At 38.3% G+C, this 27,737-nt stretch overlaps 1 protein-coding gene and 1 pseudogene across 6 annotated transcripts in view; one reads left to right on the top strand and one right to left on the bottom strand.

The window, feature by feature from the left end:
* C2H8orf34 (chromosome 2 C8orf34 homolog) overlaps positions 1-27,737 on the top strand; it is a 401,050-nt gene that overhangs the window by 75,214 nt on the left and 298,099 nt on the right. For all 6 annotated transcript variants that reach the window (XR_004944281.1, XR_004944280.1, XR_004944279.1 and 3 more), the window contains exons 2-3: positions 22,057-22,204; positions 27,335-27,466. Coding sequence is in view for 2 of the 6 variants with exons in the window: in XM_036179890.1 (XP_036035783.1) it covers positions 22,057-22,204; positions 27,335-27,466 (280 nt within the window). In the remaining 4 variants the exon portion in view is untranslated. The remainder of the gene's footprint in view (positions 1-22,056; positions 22,205-27,334; positions 27,467-27,737) is intronic.
* Positions 15,264-18,621, bottom strand: LOC118577365 (annotated as a pseudogene).

Here is a 27,737-nt window from a genome sequence, read left to right as displayed (position 1 = left end):
GGTCATCTTGGAACTAAATGCTATGAGCTGTTGCAAGTAGGAAACTGTGCAGGGGTGTCCATGGAGACACTTCTGTTACAGCTTATAGATGTGCACATAGCAACTGCACATGTGGAATGAGCTATTCACACTGAGAACTTCCTAAGGCCAATTCTGGATTTTAAAGAACATTTCTTCCAGCATTTCAATGCATCTCCATTGATCCTTGTATTCTTATTGTACTTCACCTTAATTTTTTCTTTATATCGATAGAGTATATATCCATAAAAAATGCCAAATAGAGCATGAAGGAAATAAACTCTTTGATTCCCTGTCCCTTCTTTTGATGTCCAAAAGAATTTCAAAATCATTACTTAAGGATCTCTAAGTGACAACTCACCCTCCCCTGCCTCCTTCTTCCCTTTCCTTTTATACCCAGGGTTAATGATGAAGACGTGAAATCAGTGAGATTCTCTTTACTTTGTTTTTTCTCTTTTGAAATACTTAATATTTTACTTCCATCTTTCAGGTTAAAACATTTATCATCTCATGGTACTTTGTGTCTATTATGAACTCTTTCTGTCCAGGGCTTTGGGCATCTTTTCAGCATAGAGAATCTTACATTTTTCTCATCTTCACTCACTGTATTCTCTCAAAAGTTTTTTTTAAAGCTGGTGTTTTTTCTATATCTTACATCTAGTTCACTCAAATTTTATTAGCACCATATATTTGATGTTTTCAATTTCTTATTAGGTTTATTCAATTTTATTTTTCTTTATTTTAAAATTTTATATATTTATTTATTTGTGTGTGTGTGTGTGTGTGTGTGTGTGTGTGTGTGTGTGTGTGTGTTTGTACCAAGTAGCACATGCAGGAATTCAGAGAGGATAGCTTGCTGGAATCAGTTTTCCCCACCTACAATATGAGTCACAGGGATTGAACTCAGATCATGTGGCTTCCTGCCAATCCTCTTACCTGCTAAGTCATCTTGATGGCCCATCAGCTTTATACATCTTAGGTCATTAATGTGCCTTGAATTTATTATTCAATCTTTTCATTTATATTTTAAGTTTAGCATAATATTTTTTAAAAACCTGTTGGTTTTATATTTTCTTCACATTTCTCACTGTTCATGCCAGCATATTTTTATTTCATAAATGCTGCATTCTTTCCAGTCCCACTTGGTCCCAGTTTTTATTTTTTGAAATATCTCTATTTCTTCTTGGCTTAAGCCTTCTCTTTGTTACCCAAGTGTATGGTTTTTACGGTGATGGCGTGTTGCCTGTTCATATCTATGAATGAAAGAAAAGGTTGCTCATAGGAAACTTACCTAAGTTTCTTCCTAGCTAAATGGATTTCCTGAGCTGACCACCCATTTTCTGAGTGGGTTGAGTACAATGGCTGAAGGGAGCAGCCACTGCTCCTCACTCAGTGTATGAGTAGAAGCCAAAGTACAAAACCAAGGAAGATCTTACCTTGGTGTGGAGTGCTGTCTTCTCCCATCTTCCCAGCCTGTGAGACCCACAGCCCAGCATTACCTAAGCTAACTTTTCTCTTTTATTTCTAGTGAGCTGCATTAGAGGTGAGTTATTTGACCTCCCAGCATGAATAAAAGCTCTCACTGATGGGGCTTAGATACACAGATGTACACAGTACCATTCTCTAAGGTTCTTTAAGGGACTGGATGGCATGTCCTTGGATTCTGCTTTGTGGGTTTCTGAGAATGTTCTCTGCTTTTCTTGCACTAGCAGCTTAGGAATCTTTGATTGTAGAACCTGACAGCTGTCAGCTGTAGTCAACCACACTTTATTCCTTATGCTTCCAGAATTTCTCTCAAACTCCCAGATCGTTGATGATACCTTTCATCCTTTCCTATGCTATACTTTCTGTTACTTGAAAAGGACTTTGGGTTTTGAGAGTTAGGCATGTCACAATGCAAACTCATTCCATTATATTAAAAGCAAATAAACAAATGAACAAAAAGTTCTTGAACTTGTCATGCAGATATTACAGAACCACATTGTCTGTTGAGGAACTGTAGTGTAAGCACAAGATGTTGGATTTTTATCAAGTCACTTATCAAAGTCTTATGAAAGCACATGTACAGAGTTCAGCACATGCCTCTTATGAGTAGGTGTATCCAGTGTCTCTAAGTTAGAACTATATCACCTACAGTTACTAATGCTATCACTATGCTGCTTTTCTTCTTTTTCTTTGTTTCAAATTTATTTATTTTTAGATATTTTTATTTTATAATTAACTTAATTTTACATATCAGCCACAGGTTCCCCCATCCTCTCTCCTACCACCCTCAGCCCCCCCCCCCCAATATATCTCCCATTCTCACCTCCTCCAAGACAAGGACTCCCCTGGGGAGTCAGCCCAGCCTGGTAGACTCAGCCGAGGCAGCTCCAGTACCCTCCTCCCTACACCAAGGCTGAGCAAAGTGTCCCTGCATAGGCCCCAGGCTCCAAAAAGCCAGCCCATGCACCACCAAGGACAGGTCCTGGCTCCACTGCCTGGGGGCCTCCCATACAGTTCAAGTTAATCAAGTGTCTCACACATCCAGAGGGCCAGTTCCAAGGGGGTTCCTCTGCCATTGGTTCATAGTTTATATGCTTCTGCTAGTTTGGCTATTTGTCCCTGTGCTTTTTCCAATCATGGTCTCTCACTCATACAATCCCTCCTTTTTTTCAGTGCCGGGGATGGAGTCTGGAGCCTTGTCCATTCTGCTGACAAGTGCTCTATTCCTGACTTCCTCCTAGCCCATCAATGTGCTTTTTCACCTTCTATAACCCATAGGGAATATGTGATATCAGCACATTGCTAATTTACATATAAACTGTTGTTTATACCCACAATGGGGATTTTCTTTTCATGCAGATATAGGATTATATACCTAATCTGTCAGTTTATTTTGGTACATGGTGTTCTGTATAGACAATATAACTTTCTTTAAAATAAATGTACAAATATAAACATTAATGGAATATTTATTTATTTATTTTATAGTACCATTGTAGCTATTTTTGTTTTTTGTTTTTTTGTTTTTTTTTTTCTTTTTGGTTTTTTTCGAGACAGGGTTTCTCTGTAGCTTTGCACCTTTCCTGGATCTCACTCTGTAGACCAGGCTGGCCTCAAACTCACAAATATCTGCCTGCCTCTGCCTCCTGAGTGTTGGGATTAAAGGCGTGTACCACCACTGCCCAGCAACGTGCTATATCTTTTAAAGGATCTCTCTCTCTCTCTCTCTCTCTCTCTCTCTCTCTCTCTCTCTCTCTCTGTGTGTGTGTGTGTGTGTGTGTGTGTGTGTGTGTGTGTGTGTTCAAGCTCTAAACTGTATTTATCCACTCCCTTCTCCTCTACTTTTGAAATTTTTGTCTAATAAACCACTCTTCCTTTTTCCTTACACAGCTTTTTCAGACTCTACACATTAATTTGTGTATCAAGTCAAGTATTTATTTAATGCCTACCTGCTTTGAGGACCATGAGCTCCTTATGCCTTGGACCTTTTGACCAAGTAGGTATGATTTGTCTTGATATGACAGGTGACTAGAAACATGTGGTATGGAAATTGACAAATGTATAAAGGAGCCCTTTTGTCTGCCTTCAGCATTGTGTCATCAAGCTAAAACTGTAGATAAGGAATAGTTGGGCAATGGTTTGGAATGCAAAGATTGGAGGAATATACTCCCCCCACAACACACACAGTGTACAGCCAAAGAAGGTTTTAGGAAGGATGTAGATATAATTTATCTATTTATTCTTTTATTTAGCAGATGTATCAGGGACTCTTCATTGATCTTGGAAAACGAGAAAGTCTAAAATATGATTTCTGGTGTCAGGAACTCCACACTGAGCTATAGTGATAAAGTTGACACAGCCCCTGGCTTCAAACAGTGGAAGCAATTGTTGGATAGAATAGGTACCACATACCAAAGTTAAATTAAGACCAGATAAACCAGATAAACTATTTAAATAGTCCAATAACCCCTAAGGAAATAGAATCAGTTATTAAAAGTCTCCCAAACAAAAAAAGCCCATGACAAGATGGTTTCAGTGCAGAATTCTACCAGATCATCAAAGAAGACTTAATACCAATACTCTTTAAATTATTCCACACAATAGAAGCAGAAGGAATATTACCAAACTCCTTATATGAGACTACAATTGCCCTGATTCCTAACCCAAACAAAGATGCAACAAAGAGAACAACAGACCAATCTCCCTCATGAACAGTGATGCAAAAATACTCAATAAAATACTGGCAAACAGATTCCAAGAACACATCGAAACAATTATCCACCATGATCAAGTAGGCTTCATCCCAGGGATGGAAGGGTGGTTCAACATACGAAAGTCTGTCAATGTAATACACCATATAAACAAACACAAAGATAAAAACCACATGACCATCTCACTAGATGCAGAAAAGGCATTTGACAAAATCCAACACCCCTTCATGATAAAGGTCTTGGAGCAATCAGGAATACAGGGAACATACCTAAACATAATAAAGGCAATCTACAGCAAGCCAACAGCCAACAGCCAACATCAAATTAAATGGAGAGAAACTCAAAGCAATACCACTAAAATCATACTTATTCAATATAGTACTTGAAATTCTAGCCAGAGCTATAAGAAAACATAAGGAGATTAAGGGGATACAAATTGGAAAGTAAAAAGTCAAGCTTTCCCTATTTGCAGATGACATGATAGTATACATGAGTGACCCCCAAAATTCAACCAAGGAACTGATACAGGTAATAAAAACCTTCAGCAACATTGCAGGATACAAGATCAACTCAAAAAAATCAGTATCCCTCCTATATACAATAGAGAAATAGGCTGAGAAGGAAATCAGAGATATATCACCCTTTACAATAGCCACAAATGATATAAACTACCTTGGGGTTACTCTAACTAAGCATGTGAAGGACCTATATGACAAGAACTTTAAGTCCCTGAAAAAAGAAATTGAAGAAGATGTCAGAAAATGGAAAGATCTCCCATGCTCATGGATAGGCAGGATTAAAATAGTAAAAATGGCAATCTTACCAAAAACACTCTACTGATTCAACACAATCCCCATCAAATTACCAACACAATTCTTCACAGATCTGGAAAGAATAATACTCAACTTCATCTGGAAAAACAAAAAATCCAGGATAGCCAAAAGAATCCTGTACAATAAAACAACCTCTGGAGGCATCATGATCCCCGACCTCAAGCTCTACTATAGAGCTAGCGTAATAAAAACAGCTTGGAATTGGCATAAAAACCAACATGTGGACCATGGAATCAAATTGAAGACCCTGACATTAACCTGCACACCTATGAACATATAATTTTTGACAAAGAAGCCAATGGAAAAAAGAAAGCATCTTCAACAAATGGTGCTGGCATAACTGGATGTCAATGTGTAGAAGGCTGCAAATAGATCCATGTCTATCACCGTGCACAAAACTTAAGTCCAAGTGGATCAAAGACCTCAACATAAATCCAGTTATTCTGAACCTGAAAGAAGAGAAAGTAGGAAGTACTCTTGAATGCATTGGCACCAGAGATCACTTTCGAAATATAACACCAGTAGCACAGACACTGAGAGAAACAATCAATCAATGGGACCTATTGAAACTGAGAAGCTTTTGTAGAGCAAAGGACATGGTCAACAAGACAAAGTGACAGCCTACAGAATGGGAAAAGGTCTTCACCAACCCCACATCTGACAGAGGGCTGATATCCAGAATATATAAAGAAGTCAAGAAATTAGACATCAAAATGCCCAACAGTCCAATTAAGAAATGGGCTATAGAACTAAAGAGAGAATTCTCAACAGAGGAAGTTCAAATAGCTGAAAGACATTTAAGGAATTTCTCAACATCCCTAATTATCCGGGAAATGCAAATCAAAACGACTCTGAGATACCACCTTACACCTGTCAGAGTGGCTAAGATCAAAAACACAGAAGACAGCTTATGCTGGAGAGGATGTGGAGCAAGGGAACTCTCCTCCATTGCTGGTGGGAATGCAAGCTTGTACAGCCACTTTGGAAATCAATATGGCACTTTCTTAGAAAATTGGGAATCCATCTTCCCCAAGACCCAGCTATAGCACTCTTGGGCATATACCCAAGGAATGCTCAATCATACCACAAGGACATTTGCCCAGCTATGTTCGTATCAGCTTTGTTTGTAATAGCCAGAACCTGGAAACAACCTAGATGCCCTTCAACTGAAGAATGGATAAAGAAAATATGGTACATATACACAATGGAATACTACTCAGCAGAGAAAAACAATGACATCATGAGGTTTGCAGGCAAATGGATGGATCTAGAAAAAATCATCCTGAGTGAGGTAACCCAGACTCAGAAAGACAAACATGATGTGTACTCACTCATAGGAGGATACTAGATGTAAAACAAAGATGACTAGACTGCTACACAATTCCAGGGAGGCCACCTAAAAAACGGGACCCTAGGAGGGACACAGGGATCACCCAGTGACAGAAAAGTGGATGAGATCTACATGGACAGCCTGGATGACAGTGGGAATAATGAAGGGCAAGGTTTGGGGGAGGGAAAGCTTGGGGGAGCAGGAGATCCCAGCTGGATCAAGAGCACAAAGGGAGAACAAGGAATAACAGACCATGATAAATGAGGACCACATGGGAACGGGAGTAGGCAGAGTGCTGGAGAGGTCCCCTTCAATCCACAATGATGTATCCTCTGTGGACTGCTGGCTATGGTCGAGAGAAGGCCTGATCTGGCCTAGTCTGGTGATCAGATAGCCAAGCACCCTACCGGTCAAGCTGGAACTCTCATCCAATGACTGATGGAGGTGGATACAGAGATCCTCAGCCAGGCCTCAGGTGAAGCTCCAGGTGTCCATTTGTTGAGAAGGAGGACGGACTGTAGGAGCAATGAATTGTTGAGCCCAAGATTGGAAAAAGCACAGAGACAAATAGCCAAATGAATGGAAGCACATGAATAATGAACCAAAGGCTGTGGAGCCCCCAGCTGGATCAGGCCCTCTGGATAAGTGAGACAATTGAATAGCTTGAACTGCTTGGGAGGCATCCAGGCTGTGGGACCAGGACCTGTCCTTGGTTCATGAGCTGGCTCCTTGGAACCTTGGGCTTACACAGGGACACTTTGCTCAGGCTGGAAGGAGGGGACTGGACCTGCCTGTACTGAATCCACCAGGTTTAAATGAATCCCCAGGGGAGTCTTGGCCCTGGAGGAGATGGAAATAGAGGGGAGAGATGGGGGTAAGTTGGGGGTGGGGGCGGGAGGGGGGAGGACAGGGGAACCCATGGCTGATGTGTAAAATTAAAACACAAATATAATAATAATTAAAAAAGTTCTTGGAGGAAAAAAATTCAATAAATACTGCCAGATTTCACAGCATTTAACAACAACAACAACAACAACAACAAAAACAAAAACAATTGTAACTGTCCGATTCTGAAACACCAAGATATCTAACTGCCTGCTTAGGCATATTGGCCTTGTAGAGCTACTTTTTCTTCAGTCTGGCTCCTGAGGCCATGCTCGCTTCTTTGAAGCCATATGTAGCTTGTGTGATATCTTACACCCCCATTTCCTCTTTAAGGAACTGTTCTTCCTAACATTCACATGGCTACTAATGAAGCCATGCTGTCTGTCTCCATGGTTCTAATGCTCTAGCACAGGCGTGACTCTAACTGAGCAACTGGTCACTGTATTTCCTCCTTAGGAATCTTCCATGTTCAAATTTACAGAGTTAAGGTCTATTTCTGTCTGTTGACTTGAATGGGTGTGGTCTGTAGGACCTGTATGGCTAGGCAACACCATGACTCTGAAGAATGATGAGTTTTGAAGCTGCCAGGCATTTTGTCAGCATGTAGTGGGAAGAAGAAAGGCAGAGATATGCCCAGGACTTGCTGGAAGTTGTTCTAGGAATCCAACATTATAACTCCAGGTTGCATGGCTGGTTTTCAAACCACTCTGGAACTCACAACCCAATAAATAAATCCTTATCTTTCCCAAAGCTTAATATTCACCTAGCCAGATAACTCTAAAATAATTTGCCATTCATCTAGTTGGTGATTTGCTGAGAGTGCTCATCATTTAAGTGGAATTCTCTAGCTTCCTCCAAGTAATGTATAGGAGAGCTGTTATTGAGCATGTGCTATGGCAAATGTTATCTAGAACCCTGTGTTGATGGCTATATGTGTGGGTCCTTCGTCAAGTTCAAGAACACCCTTCCTCCTTTATATCTCTCTCCCTTCATTATTCCTTCCCTCTTTCCCTCCCTTCTTCCCTCCCAAGTCTTCCATCTCTTCCTCTCTCTTCAAGCTCCTCTACCTCCTTCCTTGTCTCTGTCTCCATCTACCCATTCCTCCCTTCCTTCTTCCTTTACCCCTCCATCCTTTCTTCCTTCCTTCCTCTTTCCTTTTCTTATTTCTTCCTCCCTTTCTATAGTGGAATGTAATATTTTGATTTTAAGAAAGTTACTTAAAACTTCTCTATCCAAATTCCTAAGTAACCAAAAGTATACCTACCTCATAGGGTATTGTGAACATGAAAAGAAATTATAGCTAAACCACCTGGTGTGATGCCTTGTGGATTTATTTCTTGGTTTCCCTGTGATCTTTACTAAGATGTGTAGTAGAAAGATGGCATTTCATAGAGTTTGGGTTTTACTAAGAAAGGCAATGTAAAATTTAGCCACCTGCCCAGTAAACTAAAGACTGATTAATTTATGACATTTTCCTTGAAAAATTATTTCCTATCCCTGGCAGCACCCATCTCCCTTCCTGCTTCATTCCTCTCTGCTGCAGCCATCTTTATCAGTATCTTCTCCATTCAAACATTTACATTGCCCTCTCTCCACCAGTAGAGTATAACGTCCATAAGAAGAGTGTGTTTCTTTCCACATCCTGGAAAGAAGGAACCTCAGTGGAAAAACTGCCTCTTACAATGTGGTATGACCTATAGTATGACTGTGGGAAATATTCTTGGTTATTCATTGATATAGGAGAATCCAGACTACTGTGTGGTACTATCCCTACACAAGTGGGCCTGGGCTGTATAAGAAACATAGCTGAACATGAAATCTAAAGCATGTCAGTAAACATCATTCCTCCAATGGTCTCCTGCCTTCAGTTCCTACTTTGGCTTTCTTCCATGATGGACTTTGTGATTCAAATAAACCCTTTCTTTCCCAAGTTGCTTTTGGTTGTCTTATTGAAAGAAAACTATGACAGGTCAACAATCCCTGAAGTCCATTTGTCTTTATGCTCCCCAACCCCCACTGCTTGTGGTCACAGGCTTGTGCCACCATGACTGTCTCTCACATGGGTTTTGAAAATCCAAGCAGCAAGTGCCTTTATTCACTGAGTCATCTCCCTAGGCTGAAGAAGAAAACTATGGAAACTTATAACACTATTACTCATTTTACCTTTATCCATCTCTCTCTTTCTCTCTCTGAACAATGTCTAAGGCCTTTAGTTGGTTTTAGAATGGAGGAGCAGGAAATAGAACTCTCTCTACCCCAGAGAACATATTCTTAAATTCTGAAAAATGTCAACATCCTCTGTAGATCACTTAGTCTCTAGGCAACCCATCAAGCCATTATATAATTTCTCAAACAACCATTGATCTTTGATTGAGCACTGAGCTTGTGAAGCTTGTATCTTGGCAAGTAAAACAGCCAGTTACGTGATAAAATCAAATCTACTGCTGCATATAGTACTGGCCTTTTCAAACTCATGACTATAGCCTAGAGTCAACCTGTTCTTATTGAAGGAAGTGTGTTTCTATAAAAGCTACAGAGAAGAGATTGTCAGGAAAGTACTTGTTCTCCTTTGAGCTATTACTAACAGTGTCTGAAACAAGAATTTATCCCTCACAGTCTTTATCTATTGGGGACTTTCTGTTCATTCCTTGTGTATCAGAGGGTATGAGTGAACTAGAATGCCTTGGAAGTCTCTTCTTTAGAAGTGTCTGTGATGTATGTAAAACACTGGGTTTAACTATAAAAACTTTTCACTCCCATATTTATCATGAACCCACTGCTCCCCTTACCATTTTCCTATGGCTCTCCGACCTTTAGGCTTTATTAATTTTCAGGGTTTCACATTTGAGTATAACACATGAGACAGTTTGCTTCTATGTTTAGCTTATTTCAGTTAACACAGTGATCCTTGCTTCCACCATTTTCCCTACAAATTTTTCATTGTTAATGGCTGGACAACATTCCATTTTCTCTATATACCACATTGTTTTTATCCACTCATCTTTTCATAGGAACTTGGATTGATTCTGTGATGCCACTATTGTATGTTGTGCCTAATAAAGACAGGCATGTCAATGACTCTACTGTGTGCTATCTTCAGCTCCTTCAGGTACATGTCTAGGTATGGCTGGATCATATGCTAGATCTAGTTCTTATTTTTTAAAGAGTGGTTATTCTAGAGTGATTACACCAACTTCCACTCCTGTCTGCCATATATGAGAATTCTTTCTCCACTACATCACCTTAACATGTTATTTTTTTTTTTTTGTCCTAATGCTAGTCATTCTAACAGGAGAAGTGCAGCCTTGGTGCAATTTTAATTTGGAATTCTATTATGACTAAGGATATGTAATTTTTTAACATATTCATTCAGCTTTGTGGTTCTTCACTAATTCATTTGCTTGTATGTTGATTGGTTGTTATTCCTTGGACATTTTATTTTTTAGTTCTGCATATATTCTGGATACAGATCCTCCTGTCAGATGGTGTTGGTAACATTCCTGTGCAGGAGAGAAGTAATACAACATCCTATCATGGTACCCACAGCAGAATGAGAAACCATTCCACCAAAGTTCACTTGGGGGAAGCAGTAAGATTTTGGGCTTCCGCACAAAGCATAGGTGAGAGGTTACTTACTGAGGTGGGACACTCCTCCCTCAGTGGACCCACCTGGAGAGCCTTGCCCAGCAGGGTGAGGACTTCTCCACAACTTCAGAGATGGAATGTGCCCCCACCCCAAGTCTTCTCTGTCTTGTATACTCTTGCCCCTCTACTCCCAGGCCGCTGGTAAAGTTGCCAGATTGTAGGGAGCAACCAGATAATTAGGCAAGACTTTTGTGCCTTACTCAGGCCCTCTATGTGGATGTATAAACTATCACTAAGCCCGGATGGAATGACATTTTGCAAGTGAATATAGCTGAATACCCATGATGTTGCTTGGCTTGGAGGACAAATGTAGGATTAGCAAAGATTTTTCTCCCATTCTACATGTTGTGTCTTCATTACATCATTGTTCCACTTTTTAAAGTTTGATTCAATACTATTTGTCAACTGCTTTTATTTCCCCAGCAGTTGGAGTCCTATTCAGAAAGTCCTTGCCAATGCCTATATCTCAAAATGTTTTTCCCTAGAAATTTCAGTGTCTTGGGTCAAACATTGAGATCTTTGAACATGCTTTGAGTTGAGTTTTGCACAGGGCAAGAAGTAGAGATTGAGCTGCAGTTGGAAGATTCTTGTTGTTGCTTCAATTCCATTGTTCATCATAGATCAATGTATGCTGTTTCTATACTTTAGGATCAATTGTGGTAGTTCACATGTGGCTAGAAATGTATATATTTTCTCAAGAGCTTCTAATTTACTGGAATATAAATTTTCAAAATGTCTAATATTCTCTGCATTTCAGTGGTATCTTTCACAATGATTTTTGGAAAAAAAATTGTTTTCACCTTTCCATTTCTAGGTGTATTAGTCTCTGTGTCTTTTAATTTGTTTGACTAGTAGTTTGGCAATTTGACTGACCTTTGGAAAAATTCAGCTTTTTGATTCACTGATCGTTTGCATTGTTTTTAGTTTCTATTTCATTACTTTCAACTATGATCTTTATTTTTTTCTTTTGTTCTACTTATTTTTATTTTTTTCTTTTTGCTTATTTTCATTTGGCTTGTTCCCTGCCTTCTAGAACTTGTGGTCCACTTGCATAATTTATTTGATAGCTCTTTGATTATCAATTAGTAATTTATAGCTCTAGACACTCTTTCTTTTAAGGACCATTTTCAAAATTATCCCAATGGTTCTATATTTTTGTTTTCATTTAATCTGGAGGGAGTTTTAACTTCCCCTCTCAGTGATTTTTTTTTTTTTGATGAAGCCTTTAAAAAAGGCTTAATCTCATCAAGGAGGGGCATCAAGCTTCCATGGCTTGATCATTTCTTAAGCCAAATTTTGAGAGTTCAAATTCATATGGAAATCACTTTGGATTTGCTCCAGAGAATATGAAGTACTCAAGGATAAAACTTAAAAAAATTATACCAGATATCTATGATGGAAAGCTGGAGAAATGAACTAAAGAGTTAACTAAATCGAAGTTTGTAATGGTATTCATGAATTAGAAGGCTTAACATAAGTGTGTCAGTTCCCTAAGTTAATATGTATGACTAAAATAATCCTATCAAATTCTCTGAAGTTTTTTGTAAATGTAGTCAGAATTGATTGTTTCATAGTTTTATAGAAATGTACTAGAATAGCAAAAACAAGTTTTTTTTGTTTGTTTGTTTGTTTTGTTTTGTGAAATAGGCAATATCATCATAGCCATCTTGAAAGTATAAGACTTTTAGCTAGATGTTGAGGTAATATATTGTGTACCCCAATAAAACTTTCCTGGGAATCAGAGGACAAAGCCAGCCACTAAATTAGACATAGAGGTCAGGCAGTGGTGGCACACACCCATAATCCTATCACTTGGGAGGCAGAGATCCATCTGGATCTCTGTGAGTTCAAGGCCACACTGGGAACAGAGCCAGGTGTGGTGACACACACCTTTCATCCCAGCACTTAAGATCTCATGTCTTTGCTTGGGAAGCACACATATGCCTTTAATCCCAGGAAGTAATATGGCAGGACACAGAAAGGTATATAAGGCATGAGGAAACAGGAACTCTCTCTTTAGACTGAGGATTTTGTAGAGGTAAGCTAGTGGCTGGAGCAGTTCAGCTGAGACCCTCTGGGGTGAGGACTCAGAGGATTCATGGAAAGAGGATAGGCTGAAGAGTTGCCGAGGTGAGGTTGGCTGTGGCTTGTTCGGTTTCTCTGATCTTTCAACTTTCATCTCAATATATGGCTCAGGGTTTTTTATTAATAAGACCATTTAGCAATTCATGTTACAAGATATAGTGTTGCATGCCTGTTGTCCCAGCATTCAGGAGGCTGAGGAAGTAAGGGTAAAATGAGTTCCTGGTGAACCTGGATTATACAGAGATTTTAAGACTAGCCTGGGATACATAGGGAGATGATATACAACAGTGTAACATATGAACACAGAATCAAGTCACTAGTGAAAAAATTGACATACTAGCTATTTGTAGAAAGTAGGGAATGTAAAATTGATGTATAACCAATAATTCAGATAATTTGTGATCAAAGCATAGAAATGATTTGGTGAAAGAAACATGATCAAATATTTGGCATAGCAATGGTTTCAAAAAATGGAATTCAAATAGAAAAATGTATGAACCTTGACCTTTATCCTTGACCCTTAACACTTTATGCAAAATTAACTTCTACTAGGTTATTAAGTTCCATATAAAATATAAGACTGTGAAGCTTTGAAACAGAACTGGAAGGCAAGTATTAAGGACCCAGGTTTTGGTGAAGGTCTATTATAGAGGGACGTAAGGGTTGACCATGAAAGGAACATTGAAGAAAGAACCTCATAAAAACTGAAAACATCTAACCTATGAGACATCATTTATGAATGTAAACCTTGAAACTATGAAAGGGATTAAAATATCCCCGAATCTCCCTGTAGTGTCAATAAAGCACAACAGGCTTTCTAAACAGTTACAAATTCAAACAAATCAATGAGAAAAGCAGACAAAAGATATACATAGAAATTTCCCTGAGGAAGTTGTAAAGATGGCAGATGAACATATTAGAGATCTTCACTGCAATTAGTCATCAGTGAAATGCAATTAAAACTATAATAAGCTATTATTATAAACAGAGGAATGGCTAGCAATGCCCACATACAGCAAAAATGAAAATGAAACTTTATTGGCACTTAGAAAGTAGTTTATCAGTTGTTTTTAAATTAAAAGTGATTTTAATATACAACCCAGTAATTTAACCCAGAGAAATATAAATTTTCTCGCAAATGCTTATAAATAGGTGATTATTATATTATTATAAAAATTACATTTTTCAGTCCTTCAGCAATCATTAATGAATAAGTGAATACACTATGTCACATCTACACCATGAATAATATTCATTAATAAAAATAAATAAATAAATTACATGCAATCTCCTTGTGTGGATATCGAGAAGGCTATGCTAAACAGAAATGTGTACATCCTTGTCTTAGATCATCAGTCCAAGGAGAAGGTTCTGGTATGCACTAGGACATTTTGCCATTATTATTATTAATTATTATTGTTATTGTTATTATTATCATTGTCATCATTATGCTAGGCAAAGCACTCTGTTTTGGTGCTCTTAAATAAATAATAAAAGTCTAAAATAATTTTTATCCAATGGAGAAATTTTCTTTTTAAGAGAACCTCTATATAAATCTGCTGCTTGGGGTTGGGGATTTAGCTCAGTGGTAGAGTGCTTGCCTTGCAAGCGCAAGGCCCTGGGTTGGATCCTCAGCTTAAAAAAAAAAAAAATCTGCTGCTTCCACCATGGATTCATGTAACTAGTTAATATAAATTTGGAAACAACTCACTATTTTTATGAGGAATCCATGCTATACTGGTGCAGAGGTATTTTCAGGATGTGGAAAATCCTGCCTAGAACTAAATTGTTGCTTCCACAGAATACTATGCCAAGTGACATAATTCACTAATGGAAACTATTCAGATGTGATAGGACAGTTTCAACATTGGAAACCTCAATGTTTGCCTAGACATTCATTTGTAAGCTGTGATTCTTATAGGAGGATGGTCTCATAGTAAATATGAATTCCTTGAAGTTTTATACTGAGAGGATGTATTTTGTGATGCTTTTATGGCCCAGGCTTGTGTGGTTGTAGGTGCACCCTGGTTGTTACTGAGTGAAGATTAGGTGATCTGAAAAAAAATTATGGAATTAACAAAACCTTGGAAACTTGTGTAGCTATTGGCTGTCTGTGCAATTTTTTGTTCAATTCTTAACACGTAGTGAATAAATAAATTCATGTAAAATACTTGCCACCTGTATTTCTCAGGCTTAAGAAGTGACTGATAATTTAATTATTTTTATAATTTTGTAATCATATTCGTGTACAATAAACTTAGCAGTGTACATTTAACCCAGTTTAGTGGTGATTTCTTTGGCCTTTTCCAGCTTGGCAATGTGAGTCACACATTTAGGAGCCAGATCATTGCCTCCCTAGTGGCGGCCATTTCATTGTATCTGTCATTGTAATTGGTCTTGATAACTTCCACCAGTTTAGCAGAGCACCCTTGTCTTCCAAGTTAACCTGTGTGGAGGCAACAGTGGTACATGTCTTCTTCCTATGGACCAGCTGCCCCAGCCTGGCCTTCCCCACCCTGCCCCCCATCTTTTGACACAAGGCAGGCAGGAAGACCACCAGCAAAATGGGGTTTACATCGTGGGCAATCACCACCCCTGAGCCTTCTTGTTCTCCACCAAGGTAGTGACTGTATTGACCCTCGGTTGAAGGACTGGTGGTCTCTTAGTTGGGATGTCCCCTTTTCCAGCTGCTTTCTTCTCGGCATGGGCCAGCAGCCTTTGCTTCTTCTCCTGCCTTTTCTCTGGCCTATACTTGTGGGCAGGCTTAAACAGCTGGATAGCTGTTTGTTGGTCCAGGGCCTGGGAGAACTGATTAATGGCAGGAGGTATTTGAGCTGCTTATAGAGGATGGCTCTTTACCATGACAGCCTAATGTACCAGGGCTGTTTAATGAAGCTTGTGAGATCTCTTTTGGACTGGATGTCCTACTAAATGCCAAAGTTCTTAGGCCTTTTCTTAAATAGAAGACTCACTATCTTTTTGGCCTCTTGTTTCTTCACAAAGGAGGGGGCAAAGACCACCTTGGCTTTTTTTTTCCTTTCTGTCAAAAGAGGAAGCTACTGCTTCCATTATTGCTAATCTCAGCCTTCTAATTAAATCTGAGTTTTTCACTGGTAAAGAAAGAAGTAGGCTTAGGGTAGTTCTGAAATGAAAAAATCTGAGTTCACCAGGTGTCCTGGAAGGGTCTGGTAGAAAAACATTACAGAGATGTCTCTTCCTCTCTCAGCTTGCATGGAGACTTGCATACTGCATTTGATCCCCCTTCTGCCAAACTCAAATCTTATAGATTTGCTTGAATGTACAATGAGGCAAGGGAAAACTTCCCAGTATGGATGTTTTCCAGTTTAAAAAAAAAAAAAGAATTAAGGCAAGCGTGGACTACAGTGCAGGTAAGAAAGGCAACTATGAATTATGGAATGGTGGAACAGGCAAGCATGGACTATAGGTCAGATGGATAACACACCATATTCTATTAATATAAAGTAATTACAAACATTGAAAAAGTACACCTGATTGATATTACCTCCATTATTAATCCCTAAGGACAAGCTTTCACAGTACTGGATGGTGTTATGCAAACTTCCAAGGGAGAGAAGCAGTCAACAATCCTACCCAGCTGTGACACTTACAATCCACAACAATAACCAGCAGGACAAGATATCCCAGAGAGTCAATAGCAGCACTCATATACTGTCTGTAACTAGCAGCAGTCTAATTTGCCTTGAGTCCTATTTGGCAGGAAGAAAATCATGCCTAGTACTGGAAACCTAGCCAAATGCCTGGACTAGGGGTCATGGATATTAGAGGAGCCCCTCATCCCACTACTTATTAAACCAGTGTAATTTCTTACTGCATTCTAAATACTTGTTCTTAAGCCCACAGGTAAGTGTACATCTCATCCATCATCAAAGAAACTTCTCCTTGCAACAGAGGGAGACCATTACAGAAAACCACAACCAATCAAATGTAGAGAACAACTCATCATGGTGTTTACAGCCTCATGAGTATGTTTACAATACAGCTCCTTCACCTAAGGCTCAGGGAATATGAGGAAGAGGAGGTAAAATAAATGAAAAAGATGCTTCACCCATGATATTTCAACAATATAGCTGCCTAAAAAAAGGCCTGAATATATAATGTACAGCACCAATAGACCTTCTAACATGGAAGGAGGAAATCTTTTTTTTTTCTTTTTTTAAAATTACATTTGTGTTTTAATTTTACACATCAGCCATGTGTTCCCCTGTCCTCCCCACTCCCGCCCCCGCCCCCACCTTCCCCCCATCCCCTCCCCTCAATTCCCATGTCCTCCAGGGCCAAAACTCCCCTGGGGATTCATTTAAACCTGGTGGATTCAGTACAGGCAGGTCCAGTCCCCTCTTTCCAGGCTGAGCAAAGTGTCCCTGTGTAAGTCCAAGGTTCCAAACAGCCAACTCATGCATTAAGGACAGGTCCAGGTCCCACTGCCTGGAAATCTTATGGGGCCCCAGCCCTAGACAGAGAACTCCAGGCAGCAAATGTCTTTTGAGAGAGGAAGAGAGAGTCTTCTCCAGAAAATAAAAAAGCATTCTAACTGGTTATCCAATACCAAGTAGTCCACCCTGAAATCATATATACACGTGTAGCACTAAGTGGACTTTAACTAATAACAATTAAATAAAAAGAGGCCATGAATTATGAATTTGAGAGGAGCTAAGGAGAGTCCACAGGAAGGGTTAGATGGAGGGAAGAGGAGGAGGAAAATAATATATAATTACATTTTAATTAAGAGAAAGAGCATTATTATCAAAATAAAATAAAATAAATGGAAATAGATCATTTATAATATAGTAAATACATATTAATAAAAGGATAGTTATTATAATAATAAAATAAGATATATTGTACATATATAGCCTGTAAAATTTTTTAAAGTTGCAATAAACATTAAAATGTTACATTTTTAAGGGGCATCACTAAGAATTAAATCAGAAAATCAGACGTTATTCTATGTATCTTGGTTATAATCAAGTTAGTAATAATGAATTTTCATGATGGGAGATAAAACATTGAGCTCTAAGATCAGAGAATGCTGTGCAGGTCAAGAGAAGCCACTATGGGGATCAAGGTTATTGACCCTGGAGATCTCAGCCTGCAGCACAAGAAGCAGGTGGCTATTAATTGTGTGTCAGCAGCTGCTGCAGTTCTCAGGTATTTTTGCAAGCTTTTCCATCCAAGCCTGCAGTGGAGTCGTCTAGATTCTCTGGGAAGCTGCTGTGAGCCTCCCATGTGCCCTCATTTCTGCCTGCAATCATTTCTATAAAACAGTTTCTTCTGCTTCTCTCTGCTCTCCAATCCTCTACAAATTCCTTATTAGGAAACCCTAACGGAGATCAATGAAGGAGCGAGATCTGAGAAGCAGTTCCCACCCCAGTAGTCTATACATAGCTTAAAGCACTTTGCAAATGCTTTCTTCTCGTCATCTTTTTAGTCTCCATGGCAACTGTGTGATGTAGACATTATTATCATTCACATTTAGTGGATGGAGTATTGCATGTTAAGGTGATAGATCACCTTACCCAAACTTATACAGCCAGTAAACTGAAGAGTGATTCAGAAGAGTGGTTTCCAAGCCTGGGTGCTGAATCATGACTGCTTTTTGTGTCTTCCATTGAATGCTGTTTATACAGCAAATTATCATTCTTAGTAATTATGAATTCAATTATGGAAAAGTTTGCTAGTATGTGTTCTAGCCTATAAGGAAAAATATGGTTCCAAGTAAATTAGTACCTGCATGTTGTCAATCCCCAGGTCCTTAGCATAAAATATACACAAATACTTAGTTTTGGGGCAGGATGATATTGCTTCCTCAGTTTTTCTTTTTATTTATAAACACACAAACCAGAATCTCACAGGGACTTTAATGCCAGGAATCTTACATTAATGATAAAGATTGTAGATCATTTCCTAAAGGTATTCAGCCCTAGAGTTGAGATTGGCTTAATGTTCTCATATACTATCCCCTTGTGCTGAATGAGCCCCTGGGAACCATCCAGCAATCAGTATCCACTTGTAACTTGACTTTCTACCACACAGCTCTATCTCAACTCCCAAATCTATTTGCTCCTCATTTATATTTATGTGTCTCTACAACCCCATGGTTGAAAGAGACTGATGTCCTATTACCAGGAGCTCCTTTGAAAATCTAAGGATTTAAATGCTCCTATCTAGAAAATGAATTTCTGGAAATTCCAGTTCTCAAGCTCATTCTAGTACAAAATGTCTGGATATAATGAGAGGCCAGACAACACTTCTTGTGTTCAGAAACATCTGAGTTTAGACCTTTGACCCAGCAACACTCTGTACCAAAACTGTAGTTGGCATTTTCTTTGGGTTGTCAACCAGCTCCCAAATAAAGATACAAAGATTTGTTAATTATGAATGTTCGGCCTTAGCTTAGGCTTGTCCCACTAGCTATTTTAATTTAATTTTTTAAAAGATTTACTTATTATGTACCCCATGTTCTGCCTGCATGTCATAAGAGGGCACCAGATCTCACTACAGATGATTGTGAGCCACCATGTGGTTGCTGGGAATTGCACTCAGGACCTCTGGAAGAACAGCTAGTGCTCTTAACCACTGAGCCATCTTCCCAGCCCTTTAAATTTAATTTAACCTTTTTTTTTATTCATCTATTCTTTGTCTCCAGACTTTTTTTTTTAACCTTTATTTCATTCTGTATGTCCTGCTTTCCTGCTTCCTCTGTATCTGGCTGTCTGGCTGGCCCCTGGCATCTCCCTGGTGTCTCTTCTTTCTCCTCTGAGCCTAAATTCCTCCTTCTTATCCTCCCTTCCTGGAAGTTTTGTCTATATCATCTCCTTCACTATTGGCCATTCAGCTTTTTATTAGCCCAATCAGGTGTCTTAGGAAGGCAAGGTAAAACAGCAACATGTTTTACATAATTAAACAAATTCAACACATCTCTGCATCGTTAAACAAATATTCTGTAACAGAAAACATTGGGTATTTTAATTGCTTATGTCTGAAATTATTTTGTGCCTTTAACCTTATATACTTATTAGTGGATTAAAAATGTATCCCCAGAATGACTAGATTCATCATATTTTTAAAATAGGGGCCATTTGAGTTCATCTGTATAATCCATTTTCTATAGAGAATAAGAAATACTTCAGTTTCTTTTCAAAGAAGAAAAATATAAAAAATTTCCATCTGATTTGAAAGATAAAATTATAAAAACAAAATCACATGGTATCTCTCAGGGTCACAACAGAGAGTTACTGTAGCCCTGGGCCATTTTATCTGACCTAATTTTTGCTTTATTTTAGTGCCCAGGATTTCTGTGACAATATCAACTTTGCTGGTCCTTTCATTCCCTCTTCTCTCCATTGTCTAGTGATCTTTGTAATGGAGAAGGAGTTCAAATATAATACTGCAATCTTGTCCGGATAAGAAATTTGAAATGTTTTGAGTTGTGTTATATTACATTGATATAGAATTGACCACTGCACTGCCTTGTGAATATTAGGAGAGGGATGCCCTCTTTAGTTATACTAATAAAGCCTTTTCTGTGGTAGCGATGCCCACTCCTTTCTCCCCAAATTTCTGCATATAGAAAGTATTTCCTAAGAAATTGCTTTGCATCACAGTGTATTTGTGACACAAACTGCCTTGGTCTTTTGTTTGCTGGCTTTAGTTTACGGGTGCTCTGAATTATTCAAATTGTGTCTCCAGCAGTAACTTGGGATCTTGCCATCTACAAAATCTATATTGTCTGTGCTTAGATACTTCATACATGCCTTGCCCCATCCCAATTCCTTTTCCATTTAGTCTCAAGCTTGGGTCAGTAGCCCTAAAGATGGGATGAAATTCTTACTCTCTGCCTTCCCAAAGTGACTTTGGTTAAAACCCATCCCTTCATTTCACCATGACTCTTGTTTGCATTGGGCGGGAAGCTCTGACAGGGCTCTGAATACAAAATAATACAGACTTATAAAGGCTTAGGGGAAGCCTCTCAACATATGTCACTAGAGGCAAACTGATGGCAATTGAGCCTGCTAGCCATCTGAGGAAGAGCATTAAAGTAGAAGAAATAGGCCAGCATCCTAAGCCACAACAAACAATTGAACAAAACAAAACATCAAAAAAACCAGAACTGGAATGGGAAGCTGCTGGTACCTTCTTTTCTAAGTAACCCTCACATCTAATTTTCCTGACCTACTCAGTAGAACCATCTCCACTTACAGAGAAGTTCAAATGACAATTGGCATACTAGGATAGATGTGACTGGCAGGAATGTAAGGGGGCATGCCAGTTCACAAACCCAGTTACAGGGCACAAAACACCGTCCTTATCCTCATGTGTATCAGTTGTTCATGTCTGGATGCCATAAGTCACCACAAATTGTAGATTGCTCTTTTCTCTTCCTGAACGAATAAATAGAATACATAGATATGATCCTTGGGCAGATTTTAGCCCAATTTAAGGTTAGAGTGGCTAAAAATTAAAGAGTGTGTTCTGTGCTCATTGGGGAAGAGCAGAAAGTGACGGGAGAGGGGAGAGTGAGACAGGGGAGAGAATTTCTGTAAAAATACATTCTATATTGTTTGGAGATTATGTAAGGCTTATATGACTTTGTGCCTGCTCATTCAGTTCTTTAATTCCCAATGTTCTTTGGGGATTTCAAAGGGAATTATATTAACACATAAAAAATGTACATTGTCTATTTTAGCTAAAGCTTAGTTCCTAATGGGATCCCTTGAAACACTAATCCCAGATTTAAAGTTTAGAAACCATACTTGAACAAAAAGAATTTAGATAAAATTTCTAATATGGTTTGGGCTAAGTTTTGCTGTGTTTTGGTTGTGGAACATAGTTGGCTTGTTTATCTGTATGTTATTGTCCTTAGGGTGAGGACAGTTACTAACTTGTACATTCCTGGAAGAATTCTGAAAGAGTTTTAATTAGTTGCTATGTGTGAAGAGTTGGTGTAGTGTCAAACAATGATAAATGCTCAGGTAGTCTTTCTTCTTATTAGATGTAAATGTGTGTCTTGTTCTACCTTTAGGAATTAATGACCAAGCTAATAACTGAGACACCTGACCAGCCAATCCCATTTCTCATTGATCATCTTCAGTCTAAACAAGGGAGCCGAGGACAACTGCAAAGAACCTTGTCTGGGTCAGCAGCTCTCTGGGCAGAAAGTGAAACATCAGGTAATTGGGGAAAAAGAAGAAACTATGACTATATATGTTAATTTGGGATACATCTTATACAGTGGTCCTCAACCTGTGGGTTGTGACTTTTGGAGGTTGGATGACCCTTTTACAGGGGTTGCCTAAGACCATCAGAAAACACAGATATTTACATTATACCTCATAACAGTAGTTATGAAATTAGTTATGAAGTAGCAACAAAAATAATTTTGTGGTTGGAGTCACCACAATATAAGGAAATGTATTAAAGGGTCACAGCATCAGGAAGGTTGAGAACCACTGATCTATTAGAAAAATTTCACAAGTTTTTTTTTAATTATAATATGACAAACCTAAAATTTTCAGGTATTCTGATTTAGTTTCATGTTAACTTTTCATATAAAATAGTTTTGAATTTGCATACATTATAATGTACTATGCTTCTACAAATGAAAATCAGAGTATTTCATTAATAGAAAGATTCTGATTTGCATGAAAATGTTTCATTCTTTGTGGATTCAAAGTAATTATTCTAAACTTGTGTTTCTTTTTATTAACAACTTGATTGAAAGAATACAGTTTATCTGCTCAAGAAAGTAATAAGACAGTGTCTACAAGGTTACTTTTGCTTTTCTCAAAACTGGTTACTCTTTATTTCTTCCACAACTATTATTATCCTGTGTAGTAAATTTAACTTTAGAAATAGTTGAGCACTGGGCAGCTCTGAACATTGGGAAACCAGCCTTCCAAGTCTCCAGGAGCCTCCTTTCACCACTAAATCATGGAAAACACTAAATTGGGGATAGATGTGACTTCAGTTTTCCTACACTCTGATCTTTGGGTTTGCAATTTGCTTTCAAATCCCAATCTCTCCATGCCTCGGGTTAGTCTGCTTACATCAACTTGACATGATATAGAGGCATTGTAGAAAAGGGAACCATTTGTGAGAATGCCCCCATAAGATTTGCCTGTGGGCGAGCCTGTGGTGCATTTTCCTGACTGAATGGTCCAGCTCACTGTGTGCAATGCTTCCCCAGGGCTGATGGTTTGTGGTTCTATAAGAAAACAGGTTGAGTAACATGAAAATAAAGCCAATAAGAAACATTCCTCCATGGTTTCTGCTATAGTTCCTACCTCTGGGTTCTTGCCTTCAAGTACTGCCCTCAGTAATTGAGTGCTACTGGAAGTGTAAGATGAAACAGAGCCTTTCCTTCTGAATACCCTGCTTGCCATGCTGTTCTAGTGTTACAATAGAAACCCAAACTAAGACCTGTCTGTTCCATGAGTCACCATCTTTGCTTAATTCCCATGGGATTGGACTGACTCTAGATGGTTTCCTAGGATGGTGCCATGATGCCTTTTTTTTTTCTCCTCATGCTCTGTGGAATCTCAGGAAAGGATTTTGCCTTTCTCTTGCTGTGTTATCATATCAATACCTTGCTGATGCTCTCACAAGTCTACAGTAAAGAGGGCAGAAAATGAAAACCCTCTGAAGAAAGTGGATATTGCTTGCTGGTGATGATATCACCACCAAAGTTATCTTCATTAGACAGGAAACTAGAACATGAATCTTGCTGTAAAAAACAGAGAATTCTTGTATCTACTTTATTTATTTATTTATTTATTTTTAGACTCACTTCCTTGGGTTTATAAGTTAGGTGGGTTGATTGGCAAAGGTTTTTTTTTTTTTTTTCAGATGCTAAAATGATACCCACCTTGTGGTAAAAGGTCATATGGCCATCTTTGAAGCTCTAGAAGTTCATGAGAACCTAAATTTTATAAATAATTTCATTTAAGGGGGCAGTTGTATATTAAACTGAATTATTTATCAATAAAAACTTACCATTCAATGTCCTTGTCCAGAAGCCTGTGTTTGGGTTAATCAGCTCTGTATAGATTCCTAAGACAATCAACTTTTGGCTGATTGCATCTTTATCTGGACACTGAGTTTGAGAAGAACATGTTTCCAAAACCGTTTGGCTTGTTGGCAAATAGCCTCTCCACAGCATATTCTGAGTTCCTGATTTTCCTTCTGGCTTAGTTGCTAGATACAAGTAGCATTCACTGTCACATGACTCTTACCATGTGACAGGTTATTTTCTCCAATTCAAGAAGTCTGCTCAAATGGGATTTCCATGATGTAATGATTACAATGTAATTGTGACATTATCATCTCAACACTTTTGCTATATTGTATTTGACAGAAGCAAATCAATGGTCCCATCTTCATTCAAGAAGAGTGAATAATGTAGGTCATGATTAATCATTACTTTGTTATCATCCCAGATTTCTTAGAATTCTCATTCTCACAAGAGTTTATTGACTTTTCTTGGAAAAGTAAGGGAGTATATTTCTATAGCTACTGGTTTACTAACTTAAGTAATAGTATAAATGCTCATTTAATAGGTCAAGATGAAGCATGACACTAAATTTCCAATGAGAAATAGAGGCTTAATTCCCATTGGTGAATTTGAGTTTTTGTGGAACATCTTAGTAAGCAATACTAGCAAGTATTTGAATGTGATTCTGAATCTCTGGGCTGGGTCAAAGCAGGAGACTCCAAAATGAGACTCATCTGGCATCAAAGCAAAAACCATACAATCCACAGTAATGAAAGAATGGGGAAAATGTGCTAAATTGTAAACCAAGTAAGGAATGTTCTGGAAGATGATTAGTGTGAGACTATTCTGTGTGCTTTAAATTTCGCTGTTTCTTAAGAAGTAAAATTACTTGTTGAAAAAAAAAAAGAGTTGGAGATTAGATAGGAGAAGTAAGCGACCCTAATCTTGATAATTTACCAGGAGAGAATAGAGACAGATTATGAAAAAGAAAATTAAAGTTTGTTTAAACAACTCTGGGACAAAACTGAGTTGAAGACATGAATTAGTCATTATTAAAACTTTTGGAAACTACCAGCAACATGTTCTCCAGCAGAACCTCAACATTTGAAGAGCTGGAGGGGGAAGGTGGCACACACATTCATGGAAAGTTGGGGGTTTTGATGAGCAAGTTGTAGAAGTAATTAAGTACAAAGCCTGGTGTGGAAGATAACGATGGTGTCTGAGAACAGACTTGCCCAGAAAAACTCAGTCAGAGATAAAAACACCTGTAACAGATCAATGTAGTGCAAGAAATACAGGGTTCTAGCTGTGCCAAGAGATGGTGATATTTGACATCAAGTCTTCTAAGGTGGAGTTGTTCTGGAGAATGAGAAAACCCATCACAGAGCCAGAGTTTGGGGTGTCTAAAGCATCAGAGAAGTGAAGGTATGAAGAACTGAAGCAAGAATGAATGAAGCCTGTGATTTAGAGAAGTTTAAAGAGGTCACCAGTGTTCCACTCATGTTCAGAAGGACAAAATAGACTGTAGCCATGTCTGTAATACTGCTGTGGGGAAGGTAGAGGCGAATAATGAGGTGTGATGGGCAGTGTGATGAGTGGTGTTTCCCACAAGGGAGAAGGGCACTTCATTTGTGGAGGCTTCCCATTACACAAGCACCTGGAAGCTAGGAGCCTTGAGCCTTCACAGTGTGTGTGTGTGTGTGTGTGTGTGTGTGTGTGTGTGTGTGTGTGACAGAGAGAGGGGGGGAGGGGGGATGGGATGAAACTCTCTATTACAGGAAGCTGCAAAGAAGCATTTTTATGTGAAAAGATGATATGATATATACATTAAGATATGAAGTCAGGATTTGAAAATGGAGCAGTGCTTGTTTATGTAAAGTGTAAGGTCTACAGAAGAGGGGGAAATATTTCAGAAGGAAGATGTAGAAAGAGGAGAACAATCAGTTATTGGATGTTAATAGAAATAAAAAATGGTTATTTGGATGGCAGTTAATGATTCTCTCTTAAACCATGATTGTAATTTTGTGTTACTTTGGTCTTCTAATCAATTACACAATGTCTCAAGGACAGAGACAAAATACTTTTCCAAAATATCTGAAGTTCTGTTTCAATACATCTAGCAACTCAGGGTACAGCATGTTCTCACTTATGTATTGCTTAATAGTGTGGAGGAATACCCTATTTTTGTTTCATTTTTGCAATGAAAAGCAATTCCTTTTGTACATTAATTATACACACACACACACACACACACACACACACACACGCACTTGATATTCAAAACCGTAGCTGAGATATTTTCTTTGATTCCCCAAGAAGATCATTTTTGTGCAAACTGAGTTTCCTCCAAGTGACACCATTTCCCCTTTTCATTTGACATTACTCTTCTCATTTTGTGGCCTGGAGCTTTATTGAGTGAAGTGTGTTCTGTATGTCCCTGATTCAATTTTCAGCACTATCAGTGTTCCTTTTCCAGCACCAAATACAAAATTAATGTGGTATTGCATTTTAGTTTTCTGTCAGCCATTAAAAAAAAAATCACAAAAACTCCTTTTAAATATAGTTCTATGTACAACTGTGTTTTAATCACAGCTTGCTCAGCAACTCTTCCCTATGATTTTGTTTTGTTTCATAAAATTATTTTACTTATATTGGAAAGTCAGAAAAGTCAGGTTCTGATATTTAATAGCTGTAAGATCATAATATTCCTTGGTGTCTTAAATAGTCTATTCATTAATTAAATATGTATCATCAATTCTTTCCAGATTGATAGTTTTCTAGTGATCCAAACTTAAATGTGGAGTATTTTATATAGTTTCAGGTATGTCAGCACATAGTATAGGCAGAGTTTTCCTTGCCCTGTCATCATATAGCTTGAAATGAAACTCTGGGATTCTAAAATAAAACAAAACAGGAAACATCAAAAGGACAAATCTTGACAAGGGCTGAAATTCTAGTATCAATCAAATCGTGTGTCTGCTACACTAGTGAGTGAATTTCTACCCCTCATATTTACTCAACCAACTAGATAGGAAAGATATCCTGGCTCTTTCCCTAACATGACTTTTGGACAGAAGTATAAAATGAAGTAATCCATAAAATCCAATATTTTACTGAACTTAACTAAGCTCAGTAGACATTTATGTGTATATATATATATATATATATATATATATATATATATATGTGTGTGTGTGTGTGTGTGTGTGTGTGTGTTTGTGTGTGTGTGTGTGTGTATTTAATATATGATGCTCCATTTCATGACCAAGATTTTTTCATCCTTATTACTTTGATTTATTTGTTTTAACAGAACCCAAAGGAACAAGAAGGGATTTCAGAAGCTATGATAAACCTTGGCAGTTGAATGCAAAGAAGCCTAAAAAATCAAAAAGTGACCTTGCTGTGTCTAATATTTCTCCTCCATCACCAGACTCAAAATCATGTAAGTTTGCTACTTAAATGTTACTAAATTTGCAAGTCTTTGTACTTTGGAAGTAAAGAAAAGTTATCAATTGAACTGAAACTTTTTATCTGTTTTGGGCTCTGTTAATCCTGGTGAATTCACGCTCATTCCAGCATTTACCTTGAGCTTCATGCATGCAAATCTATTTACTCATTTATACCTTTCATATGTGCAACTGACTGACTCTTTCCTGGTATTCTCTTATAAGAAGACTGGGAGCTGTATGGAATAGATCTCTTAACTCTTCTGG

The sequence above is a fragment of the Onychomys torridus genome, chromosome 2, assembly GCF_903995425.1.
Source record: "Onychomys torridus chromosome 2, mOncTor1.1, whole genome shotgun sequence".
Lineage (NCBI taxonomy): Eukaryota > Metazoa > Chordata > Mammalia > Rodentia > Cricetidae > Onychomys > Onychomys torridus.
The sequence above is the reverse complement of the archived record's forward strand: the minus strand, read 5'-3'. Positions and strand labels throughout refer to the sequence as shown.